At 44.1% G+C, this 12,786-nt stretch overlaps 1 protein-coding gene across 5 annotated transcripts in view; it reads right to left on the bottom strand.

Annotated features, from left to right (window-relative positions):
* Window positions 1-12,786, bottom strand: part of ZFYVE26 (zinc finger FYVE-type containing 26) — a 70,537-nt gene that overhangs the window by 43,626 nt on the left and 14,125 nt on the right. For 3 of the 5 annotated variants that reach the window (XM_073348397.1, XM_073348400.1, XM_073348398.1), the window contains exons 10-18: window positions 10,974-11,180; window positions 9,586-10,236; window positions 8,853-8,942; window positions 8,193-8,228; window positions 7,954-8,022; window positions 6,382-6,533; window positions 2,638-2,836; window positions 1,817-2,080; window positions 1,495-1,614 (exon numbers count right to left, since the gene is read on the bottom strand). In XM_073348397.1, coding sequence (XP_073204498.1) covers window positions 1,495-1,614; window positions 1,817-2,080; window positions 2,638-2,836; window positions 6,382-6,533; window positions 7,954-8,022; window positions 8,193-8,228; window positions 8,853-8,942; window positions 9,586-10,236; window positions 10,974-11,180 — 1,788 coding nt within the window. The remainder of the gene's footprint in view (window positions 1-1,494; window positions 1,615-1,816; window positions 2,081-2,637; window positions 2,837-6,381; window positions 6,534-7,953; window positions 8,023-8,192; window positions 8,229-8,852; window positions 8,943-9,585; window positions 10,237-10,973; window positions 11,181-12,786) is intronic. The other 2 variants (XM_073348399.1, XM_073348401.1) reach the window with 2 other exon arrangements.

The raw sequence follows: 12,786 nt of genomic DNA, 5'->3' as shown, positions 1-12,786 counted from the left end.
TCTCTCCCTATCCCCAAGATATTATTTGCATGTCTGTTGCCTGTATTTCTTCTCTCCTCCTCCCTGCACCCAAATCTTTATTTCTCTGCATTGTGTTCTTAAACTTCTTTTCCATGTTTAATGTCTCTCTGCCTCCCCAATGACCATCCCACAGACTATTCATTCTGCTCCCATCTGCCCTTTTAGGGTATGTCTACACTGCAATGTAAGCCCCAGGCTAGTAGAATATGAGTTAACAGATCCCGGGTTTGTTAACATAGGGCTTGAGCGTCTACACTCATTTGTAACCCCAGGTTAGGAATTGTTGTCCCAGCCTCGGGCTCCAGCACATGCATTATGTGGGCCCGAGTCCAAGCACCCATATCCCAGATTTCCTAGCACCCTCCAAAATGTGGCCACTCTAGCCCTTTGTTCATGGTGCAGTGTGGAAACACTTGACTGCACACCAAACTTGATTGTCCAGAGGACAAACTTGATTGTCCAGAGGACATGAGATTGTGGAATACTTTTGGCAGACTCCTTGGATTGAGCCCTCCACCCTTGTGGGGCCCCTGATCCAAGCCCTGGATTAGTGTGATTTGTGTGCAGACAGAAAGGAGGTTAGAGGCTTGAGCCCGAGTTCAAACCCTGGGCTTACTCAGCTTTGTAGACATACCCTTAGGAAGGGGAGTAGAAACTCAATCCCCCTTGCTTCCTGGCTCCCCATCCCCTCCAATCAAACTCCAGCCCTTCTGCTCTCTGGTTCCCATTACCCTTCAATGAAAGAAGCTGTTCTAGTCTTCAGCTCTGCCTTCCCTCCTGAAAAGCTGGTGCTCTCTGGTTCCCTCTCTGGGGAAGGAGCCTGCTGCTTCCAGCCCTCTCTTCCCTAGCCACATGCCCAGCTCAAGTCAGTTTTTCACATCTTGTATGCTGGACTAGATTTTCAAAAAGATCGATGTATGTATGTATATGTGCACCCAAAACTACTCATGCAACAGTCAACCTAATTTGCAGAGAGATGCATGTATGTGCTTCTGAAAGTTTTAGTGCATGCCTGTGCCAAAGAGAAAAACATGAGAAGATTTGATAAATTTTGTCATTTCAAGTTTTAAAAATCAAACATCAAATTTAATCATTTATATTAAGCTCTTTTAGAAGCAGTTCCCAATGGCTTCCGCATCTCAAGCTATTCTATGGCAAGCTATATTTTTCCATGGTGCTTTATGGAAATCTTTGGAAGACTCTGTTTAATGAGCAACTACTTAGCTATATTTACTTATCCATTGTGGTAAAGGCCAAACCCAGTTTATGGATTTTCAGTACACCCAAAAAAGTTGCTGATACATTAAACAGATACTCTGCCACAATACAAAGGGAATAGATACCAATTTAGCATACAAAAGAAATTTCAGAAGCAGCATAAAATCTGCACATGTACTCCCTAGCCCCGGAAAAACTAGCAACCAATACAACAAAAACCAAAACCTCAAAACACGCAGAAGGGAAAACACTTACCTGATTTGGATTGTCCTTGCGACATACAAGGATAGTTGAGAATTTTATTTATTTGTTGAAGAACTGCTGGGAAACCCCTTATGCCATCAGAGTGAAGTAGAATGAAGTCAAGTCTGCGGCCTAAAAGCAACATTGGACAAGGGAGGGAAAGCAGGGGTTGAGGATGGAAAACATACATGACAGAGTGATAAGCTTACATAAATCATGTTCTTTCTTTAGAACTCCATCGTTACTATGAATTATAGTTATTTTAAAACTAGATAGAGCATACAAGCATTTTTCCCCAATCCCACACAACTGAATAGAGAAAGGGAAAACCTACCCCTTGTTTCAAAGCTATTATGTAATCGTCTCTCTGCTGTTTCCAACAGCTGTTTGCAGGTTTTCCACTGGTGGCACTGAGTACAAGCTAAGTCAAATGCTGCCATTGCTGAAGGGCTGAGATCTGCCACAACTTCACTCATAGGATCTGTATGCTCCAGCTGGATGCTGCTAGTCCAAAAGTTTTCTTGGAGAGTAGGGACAAGGCTTCCAGAGGTGGCAAGCAACTTATCAGTAACATCCGAGATGGAATAAAATACCATACCTAAACAATCCAGCAAAACATGCAGTTACTGGTTAAACTGAACAAATATTCTATGTCCCATAATGGATAATTCTTTGGTCCTTTACTAATGCAATTCAGCATCTGGTCTGCTTTTTGGACCACTGCTGCACATGGAACAGAGGTTCACACTGAGCTATTCACAAAGATGCCTGGTTAATTTCCCTGAGTGGTTACAGCTAATTTAGAACCCAGCAACAAGACAGTCTGAATAGTTTATTATGTTCTGACAACATGCACCACCTTGTACTCATCAACATTGACTATCATCTATCATGTTGCCCAGATTTACAACTTTGTAAGGTTATTCTGAAGTTCCTCAGTCATCTCCAGTTTTTAAAAGCCTAAATAACTATTACCCATAGATTGTCAGCTCCCTGTTCTCATTTTCTAGGCCATTGATATAGAAAGGCCAGTTTATTCCTCTAAGCAATCATATCATAGTCACCGCTGTATCATCTGAGTTCTTGTTCTTCCTTATTTGTCTTCCACCTCTTAGCCAGATTCCTCATCTCTAATTTGTAGGATTCAATCCTTACCTGCCGCTGCTGCACTCCCAATAGCCTGAAGCGTTGAGCGGCCACTGCCAGATCTCCTGATTCCTCCAATACCATCAGCTGACTGATACACAATTTTATGCTCCACTTTTGCGAGCTCCCGCACCACCTCTTGATAGCGTTCCATGAAAACCAGCTCACCATAGCAAGCCGAAGACTCCAGATTAAACATCAAAGCCACCTGTCACAGGTAATAATGAATGCAAGTAATACCATATTTCAAAATACTGTCTGAAAGGCTACATAACATTTTACTAAACTTACAAAAAAGCCTCAACTTGAGTAATTTCAGCCCACATGGCAATTTTATTCAGAAAGTTATAGATGCCTGAAAACAGGGATTTATAATGGAAGCATTTTTGCAATTATAGCTCTATAGCTCTGCTTGCAGGTGCCATAACACTGGATTTGGATTCACTTTAACAACTCACTTTTAAAGATGTTACAAGACTCCAATATATTGTACATTAAAAAGATGAAGTAGCTAGTCCCACAGTGTAAATTAGTTCTTATCAGCCAGGGAATACCCTCTAAAACATTCTAAAGTTATATTAGCAACCCGCACAACCCTTGCTGTGTGGAACACCGGGGGTTCACCAGTTAAACCCTGTTCCAAGTCCTGTTAACATCAGTGTTGTAGAGACACAAAGTAGCAAAGAAAACAGATCTGTTAGTCCCAGGAGACGAAAATAAAAATACCATGTTTGCTAACTGGAATTGTTTAAGGGCTTGACATTTACCTACTGCCGACACACGGGTAACTATGCAAAAGCACTTGACAATGGCCCTCTCAATCTTAGCCAAGCCACTGCACTTTCTTGAGGATTCAACTGCCAAAATACTTCAGGTCAGTTTTTCAGAAAGACAGCCTGAAAGCTACATACAAAAATGCACATGCAATTGTAACTGAGTGTTGCAATATAGAGGAACAATTGCATGCACACATTGGTTAACTGCACATGTAAATGAGGGGGCTAGGAGTCAATGGCAGACACTTCTGCACACAGACCTTGGGCCTCCTGTTCTGACAGCCTAGCCACAAAACACACCTCCTTCACCTACCCATAAAGCAAGTGTGCCATACATACCAGTCCAAGCCAATAGCTAGGGGACTACAGCGTGCGTTTACATACTACAACTGGGCATGAATGTGGTGGAGTCATGTTCTTTGGATCAGTGACCAAAAAATAGCTTAAATACTGCCTCTCATTCAAGAGTGGTGTTTCACACATGGGCTCCTCACCTTCTCCCTCACCCAACTGGAACACTAAGACCTGGTCTACACTACGGGGTTAGGTCAAACTTAGCCGCGTTATGTTAATTTAAAAATGACTGCATCCACACAACCAACCCCATTCCATCGACCTAAAGGGCTCTTAAAATAGACTTTTGTACACCTCCCTGACAAGGGGAGCAGCGCTAAAATTGCCCTTGCTGGGTCGAACTTGGGGTAGTGCGGACGCAAATCGACAGTATTGGCTTCCAGGAGCTATCCCAGAGTGCTCCATTGTGACTGCTCTGGACAGCACTTTGAACTCCGATGCACTAGCCAGGTACACAGGAAAACCCCCGGGAATTTCTGAATGTTACTTCCTGTTTGGTCAGCACGGCGAACTCAGCAGCACAGGTGACGATGCAGTCCCCCCAGAATTGTAGAGCATAGAATGTTTCTACGCTCCCCCTATCATCTCCGTCCCTGAGGTTATCACAGATTAGAAGGCGAAAAAAACTCGTGATGACATGTTTTCTGAGCTCATGCAGTCCTCCCACACTGATAGGGCACGGCTTAATGCACAGAGGCCAGGAAAGAATTAAGTGAGCGCGAAGAGTAGAGGCAGGATGCGATGCTGAGGCTAATGGGGGAGCAAACGGACACGAAGCGTCTGTTGGAGCTGCAGGAAAGCCAACAAGAGCACAGACCCCTGCTGCATCCACTGTATAACCACCTACCCTCCTCCCCATGTTCCACAGCCTCCTCACCCAGACACCCAAGAACGCTGCGGGGCGGGAGGAGGCTCCGGGCACCCAGCCACTCCACTCCACACCAGAGGATGGCCCAAGCAACAGAAGGCTGTCATTCAAACAGTTTGATTTTTAGTGTGGCTACAATAAGCAATGTGGCCTTGTCCTTCCCTCCTCCCACACTCCAACCCACCCAGGCTACCTTGTCCGTTATCTCTTTTTTTTTTTCTTTCCAATTAATAAAGAAAGAATGCATGGTTTCAAAACAATAGTTACTTTATTTTGAAGGGGGGAGGGTGGTTGGCTTACAAGGAATTAAAATCAACAAAGGGGGCAGGTTTGCATCAAGGAGAAACACACACCACTGTCACACCGAAGCCTGGCCAGTCACGCAACTGGTTTGCAAAGCCTCTCTGATGCGCAACCTGCCTTGCTGTGCTCTTCTAATCGCCCTGGTATCTGGCTGCTCAAAATCGGACGCCAGGTGATTTGCCTCAACCTCCAACCCTGCCATAAATGTCACCCCCTTTGTCTCACAGATATTATGGAGCACACAGCAAGCAGCAACAACAATGGGAATGTTGATTGCGCTGAGGTCTGGCCTAGTCAGCAAACAACGCCAGCAAGCTTTTAAACGTCCAAAGGCACATTCTACCACCGTTCTGCACTTGCTCAGCCTACAGTTGAACTGCTCCTTACTAGTGTCCAGGCTTCATAAGCCATGGGAGCAAGGGGTAGGCTGAGGTAGGTACAACCACGCAGTACTGCCAGCTGAGAGAGCAGCCTGAGGCAGAAGCCTCCAGCTCGCATGATATTCCAGGCGGGACTGAATCTCCATGAGACGAAACTTAAAGAAGAGAATGACCTGGAGTCTCTGGCTCCCATTCGGTGCCCTAAGAGTAGAATAGCCATGTCTGTCCAGGCGCCCCAGATCAACCTCACTGAGGTCTACCAGGAGCACCCAGGAGACATACGACGGCTATCAGTCCTACTGCACCGTCTGCCACGAAGGCAAGGAGCTGCTGCTGTGTAGCAATGCAGTACCACATCTGCCAGCAGCACCCAGGAGAGGTACGGTGACAGTGAGCTGAGCAGGCCCCATGCTTGCCGTGGTACGGCATCTGCATGGGTAACCCAGGAAAAAAAGGCACGAAACAATTGTCTTCCGTTGCTTTCACGGAGCGAGGGGTGGAAGGAGGGAGGGGGGCCTGACGACATGTACCCAAAATCACCTGCGACAATGTTTTTGCCCCATCAGGCATGGGGAGCTTAACCCAGAAATCCAATGGGCATCGAAGACTGCGGGAACTGTGGGATAGCTACCCACAGTGCACCGCTCTGTAAGTCGATGCTAGCCATGGTAGTGAGGATGCACTCTGCTGACTTAATGCACTTAGTGTGGACGCAATCGATTGTATAAAATCGGTTTCTAAAAATTGACTTCTATAAAATCGACCTAATTTCGTAGTGTAGACATACCCTAAGTTAGGCCCAGGCCTGGTAAAGCCTTTGCAAACTTTGAATACCCAGCTGAAAAGAGGGTATTTTTAAAAAGAGAAAGAAAACTTCCTTGAGGGTAGTGGCTTAGATGCTGGTTTCCCTCCTGCTCCTGGATTCCCTCTGACACCTGGATTTGTGTTCTTCAAAACCCAGCCGGCTAGCACAGTAGAAATTCAATACAGATCTCCTCAACCATCACCAGCGCAGCTTCCATACAGAACCAACTTCCAAGTTTTATGTAGTAATGATCACAGACACACTTACCTGATGGGCTTCTATAAAGTTCCCCCTCAGGATACAGGAGACTAGGAGCGACTCAGGTGGGGAGAGCATCATAGGGATGAGGAGGTTCTGCTGCTGAGGCTTCAGCCTACATTCCAGGTCACTCCAGCCAGACACAGTACTGGTACTTCCCTCTACAAGAGCAAAGAGGGAAACAACATGCTGGGTTATAATTGAAATAAAACTTATCAAGTACCAATGCTTCTCAGCTTTAATATGGAGATGGGGAATTTGAAGCAGGGTTTACAAAACAGTTGTAAGGGGTTGTATTGTCTGCTTTAAGTGACCAACATCCAGCTGATCACGATCATATATAATGCCTCCCACTGCAAAGAATCCAAAGCACTTTACAGAGATCAGTTCACCCATCACCTGCCTCTGTGGCAGACCCTGTTTAATAAACACTGCAGCATCACACAACTATTTAGGCCAGAAAGTGAAGAACATTTTCAGTTAACAATCCTACTGTTATATTTTTCATGGGATCTTCAGTAACTATTACTGATCTGGACCTCAGTTTTACAATTCACCTGAAGGACAGCACCCCCCAGCAGCCCACCATCTCCAAGCATCAGCAGGGGCACTGGCCCACTAGTAACAGAGGTATGAGTCTCAGGTACTGAATCAGACGACGATGTTGATATAGAACTCTAGGTGTTCATTGGTGGTTTTCTAATCAAGTGCTGACCAGGTCTATTCCTATTTAGCTTGTGAGATTAGCCAAGATCACAGCCTGAGGTGACAGGTACTCAGTCAAGTAGCAACTGTGACTGCTGATTGGACAAAGAAGCTGAAAGGCAACTTCAGGTCCAATAGACTCTGTATTCCACAGAAAGAGACAGTTTTTATATAGCATAATTCAGACAAAGCATTCCAGAACAACTGTCAACAGACATGAGTCAAGCAAAAAAGCCATGGTCTTGAGAGGTGATGAACCCACACAGCCTCCAATGAAATCAGCATGGCACTTAGATACCACAATGCCAGATGCCTTCGAAAGGTATGCGGGGTCACCTCAGGCTCTGGATTAGTGTGACTTTATCAGTGATATTTTAAAGGCACAACAGTGAGAGTCACAGTTCTAGCTCCTACCACAACCATTACTCCATCCAAGCACATACGTGTTCTGTATTAATGCATTAGCTCCTAAACGTACACAATATATATTTATATTGTAATAATGAGAGAGAAGACAATTCAGGGCCCTGGTGTCCCAGTGTTTGGGAGAGGGCAGTTGCACTTCTGTAAGCCTTTTTATGAATTTAAATATTTTATATTTAACAAGTCTGTGGCCTCCTAGAGGTTCACAATTGTCACTACGCTGCATAACACAGCCATTTGCAAAATCACAGAAGCAGCAAGAGAGTGCTGATCTTCCCGTTCCAAAAAGAACAGGTCCATGGCATTCTCTGTTAGCAGGAGAAAGTCTGAAAGTCTAATGACTCCATCCTGCACAGAGCAGTGATGTGCACAAACCAATCAGTTAATTTCAGTACTGCATTATATCATTGTGTAACGACAAAACAAATATATCCTTTCAATGAGATTTAGTACCTGATGTGCTGGTGCTCAATTCACTGCTTGTACTCTCCAGTGATTGACTTGAAGTGCCCTCTTTACAATCTGAAGTAGAAAATAAAAACAGCACGAGAAATATATCGGACCCAGACAGGGCAATCAAAGCTCCTCTTCTGGGCAAAAGAGCTCAGTGGGGATAACACAGATTATTAGGCAAATGCAAGATACCACTGACGTGGTCTTGACATGAGCCATCACTTAAAGAAGACACTCACTCTGGAACAGAAGAGTGGGCCATCCAGTCTGGTCTCCTGCTAGTGGAGAATGTCAGATGCTTCAAAGGAAAATGTAACCACTCCCATTCCAAGAATAACCCTAGTTCTACAGTGTTGTTTGAGAGCTGAAAAGGATGTCAGATTTTCTTCCCCACAAGGTGATCAGTTTAAGTCTTGAGGCAGGAGACTCAAAGGCTACTGTAATTTTTAACCCACTTTCTATCACTGCAGATGCTATGCTCATCCATGGTCATAAACAGATTTTTTTGGTGGGTGGGGGTGTGGGGTGGGGTGGGGTGAGGCTTTTTTAAAAACAAAACAAAAACCCCCACAGTATCTTGCAAGTTCCACAGAGTTATCATATGTATAGAAAGAATTATTTTCATGCATCAGTTTTAAATGTGTTGCCTTTTAATTATGAGGTGGATTTTGGGATAATGACATCTAACCAATGGGTACTGGACTGGGACCAGCCACACTTCACACAGAACACCAATTGTATTTATTGAGGATACTGACTAGAGAGCTAGAGGAGATAGAGTACTAGGCCAATCTCCAGTCCTGTGAGCCACACATCTTAAGACACCACCAATTAGTTTCCTATCCGGGTGACATGACATGCACTTGCAATGCAGCCTCCACGGCAATTTCTTAACTCACCCATCCTCCATCTTTGAGTTTGACGGCGCTTCCTCAAGCTGGAGCGTCTGGTTAAGGAGTAGTGTCTCTTGGAGGCTGCAAGCTGATTTTCTGAAAGAGTAGCAGTGTTAGTGATTTCTTTAGGAGTCGTCATTATACACATACAAATGCACTGGCTGGCAACTGGTCATGACAAAAAAAATGACCAGATATATAGCAAGAAACTGGGCACCTAGTACAAATAAAGATGAACACGCAACAGCGTGGTCCAGGGCAATGCCCTAGTGAGAAGTTCAGACTCATCTGTCCACAGATGTCAAGGAAGGTTCTGGGATTCCTATCAGTATGCTACTGCCCCTGGGCTCTGCTCAAAGTAACTAATATTTAATACACCCTCTGGAGTCAGGTTTGTTGGAGAAAAGGTCACAACACTTCAGCTCCATGAATGTTCTGCTAAGTCTGAGCCCACAGAAGCTCCAGAAGACATTAGCACTACACCTCAAAACTGACCTGCACTACCTACTGTTTTCCCAGCCCTGGGCCTCTCTAGAGGAGAATCTTCCAGCCATCCCACATCATGTAGCAGCTTTGTGAAGCAGACAAAAGAAGAAATGGAGAAAACAGTCATTGCAAGCTACACTAAAGACCAGTACACGAGCCCAACAGATTAATGAGCTCCTCTCCCACACATGCTGTAGATCTTTCAATTCAAGGATCACCAAGCTGGCACTACTGAGATCCCAGTGGATCTTACCTGTGTTTCTATTACTCATCACTACTTTGTATCTCCATTGAGCTTCAGAGAGGTATTTGGAGAACTGCAGCACTCTGCTCCCAAAGACATCTCTATTCACAGAGAAATTCAAGCACTCCACCAACTCCAGCTCCTCATGGGGCACGTTACTCGAATCCCATGGAAGAGAACTTTGAATTTCTTCCAGGTGGTTGAGGAGCATCTTGAGGAAGGCATCCACTGCCAGGTCATCCACTAAAAATCCACTGACACCACTGGCAAAATGTTTCAGATCTAGATAGCTCAGCCTGGAGGATTCACAGGTCTCACCACTCAATTCTGAGCCAAGCAGAGTATCATGGTAGACTGTCCGGGGGGCCTGAGGATGTCTCTCTGCCTTCTTTTCAGGCTCTGTTGTGTGCTGTGGACTTTCTGAGGTGGAAGACTCTCGGCTGGCACTACCATCCAAGTTCCCAGCACCACAGCTCTTTTTCACAATATCGTCCTCTTCTGCATAGTCCTCGAGCAGGGGAGTCTCTGTGTAGAGGTCACTATAGGAGACAAAAAGCAGGGAGAAGATGTTCTCCAGAAGCTCCAGATGCAGAGGAGCAGGGACACGCCGTAAGAACTGCTGGCACTTGGCAAGATACTGAGGAAAAATAGCTGGACAATCTGTATGTGTTATAAAAAAAAGAAATAAAAAACACACTTAAAATATTTTCCAGGAATTGTTTCCTCCTCCCCGACCCCATTTCTGATTCCACAATGGTGCTCAAAGTTACAAGAATGGGAACCAAGACAGCCATTAGTGAACAAGATGGCAATGGACTTTTATAAGAATCTTTGCCATATCAGTTCAGAGCACTGGTCCATCTAGCTCAATATGCTGCCTCCAGCTATGGCCAATGCTAACAGTTCAGAGGTGAACATTTCTCTCCTGATAAAGCATCTAAACGTGCAACGAGGGAGCAGGGAATTAGTCCTCCCTGACCCCAACAGTGACCATCTTATGCCCTGATGCCCAAACTCAGATTTCTTCCATTTTAGCACATTTCTATAGCTTGTGGCCACTAAGAGAGACTATGTAACCACAACGTTAGCTACAAAAATATCAAGCTCTTTTAAAAAAAATCCCAACTAAAATATCCCATTAATGCTAATGTTTTCCCCTTACAGAATGTTTTTAATCTAAGGATTTTAGAGTGCTTTACAAAGGTGAGTAACTTACTTTCTACATCTATTACTATTATGCGTAACACTTATCTACCTCACATAGATGTTGTGAGGTTTATTTGCTTGTAAGTGCTTTGACCTCTTTGGATAAAGAAAGTATAGATGTTCACAGTTTAATATTAAAATGAATTACAATCCACAGAATCTAGCAACTAGATATGTACAAGCTACTAAACCTAGGCAAGGAGGCCGATCTCCTGGTGGGTCTTTAAGAGGGGTTGAGTCCACAGGGAGGTCACTGAGAAGGCTGTGCATGCAGTCCTTGCACTTTGAATGACGGTGCGAATTCACACACAGTGCATAGATTGCATATTTCATGGCGCAAAATGCCCAGAAGAGCACCAGGTTGCGTTGCTGACTCAGGAGGCTGGGAACCGGCACTGCTGCAAAGTGAAACATAGGAGGGTAAATTCTCACACATTTTGAGGGACACTGACTAATTCTAGTTTCTAACAGGTCTTCAAATTCCCCTCCATCCCGAATTCCTTTTAGAAAATGAAAGTAGGGATTTTTCTGCCCTTCCTGTACAGATGTTTATAAAGAGGGCAAGTGTTCCGCAGTATAATTTGTTAGTTTCCCTCCTGCTGAAGGCAGTGAAAACAACTGCACAAAAGTCAATACAATTTAAAAAAAAGGAAAAGTAATTTTGCCCCACATCCCTATTGACTTGTCTTGGGTATAGTCTCCTTATGGGGTACTCGTGACTACAGTAGGGTCAAAGTGTTCTGACAGAAGTAAGATTTTCAAATTGATAGGTGCCCTTTAATTCTTATATTTCAAGTTGTAGACATGCTTCCACGGAATTAAATACCTCAAATCAGAGTTATTTACTAGACAATTCCATAGACGATTCCACCATAATTCCTGTCATGCAGGTTCCCAATCTTTGTGTTTTAAGATTCCTCTACCTGCTTTACACTCTATTCCACCCTGACTATTGTTAAATTCTCTACATCTCAAATCTGCCTCTTACTCTCCAATTCTATTTCTAAACCCTTGGTTTTTTAAGCTTCACTTACTGCAGTCTCTTCCTCTTGGTTTTCTCCAGGTTCCGCATCACAACCCTCAATATCCTCCAAAATACAGCTATCAAAATCATCTTCCTTGTTTACTATGCCAGCTACGTTGTCTGCTTTCTTTGAAACTCTGTATTGATTTTTTTTCCTCTCTCTCACATCTATATATCACACGTCTTCAAGACCCTGGCATAGCTTGGTTCCCATTTCATCTTCTGCCACTTCCTTACATTCTGATAATTCAAGTCATCTTGATGCTGTCTTAGTTTCTTTCTCCCATGAGTGGCTCTGCCCTTTCTTCTTGCCATTTCCTATACCTGATCATCATCCTTGACCCTGCGCACCCCACAGTCAGTCTCCTCCAGTCACTTCTTATACAGGTGGCCTTCCACGGCTGACCTCCACCCAGCCTTCCTCCATGAGATTATGATTTAACAATATATGGGACAAAGAACAGAGAACAACATCCATACTTGGCAACAGTGGGAAATTTAAGCAAATCTATCCTAGTATAAACATTGCCTAAAGGTCTGTGTTGCTGGATGTGGTTACAACACGGAAGAGTTAAACACATTCAATATATGGTTTGGCCTTGCAGTGTAGACAGGACTGAGTTGTGTTGATGCATTTACAATGCAAGACCAAACCTTATTTTAACCAGATTGAATGCTAGCATGTTATAACATGTCCTGCAATATGGTAGATTTTCCTTGGGCAGACTGGCCACAATTGTGGCCAAACTAGTTTATGAACTGCTTTAAAGGATTTGTATTAACCTAGCTGTATTATAACCAAACTGGCTGATCAAACTTTTAAAAACTAGTTTGGGTGCTACCTCACTTGAACAACACTTAAGCATGACTATTAAGCATGATTAAAGGTGACCAGTAAAGGATTTGAAGTAAGTAAGGGAATTATACCCTTTTGGTTTCTTTATGACAGATACCAGTAGCTTGAAAGGTCTCCCCCACCC

The sequence above is a fragment of the Lepidochelys kempii genome, chromosome 6, assembly GCF_965140265.1.
Source record: "Lepidochelys kempii isolate rLepKem1 chromosome 6, rLepKem1.hap2, whole genome shotgun sequence".
NCBI lineage: Eukaryota > Metazoa > Chordata > Testudines > Cheloniidae > Lepidochelys > Lepidochelys kempii.
The sequence above is the reverse complement of the archived record's forward strand: the minus strand, read 5'-3'. Positions and strand labels throughout refer to the sequence as shown.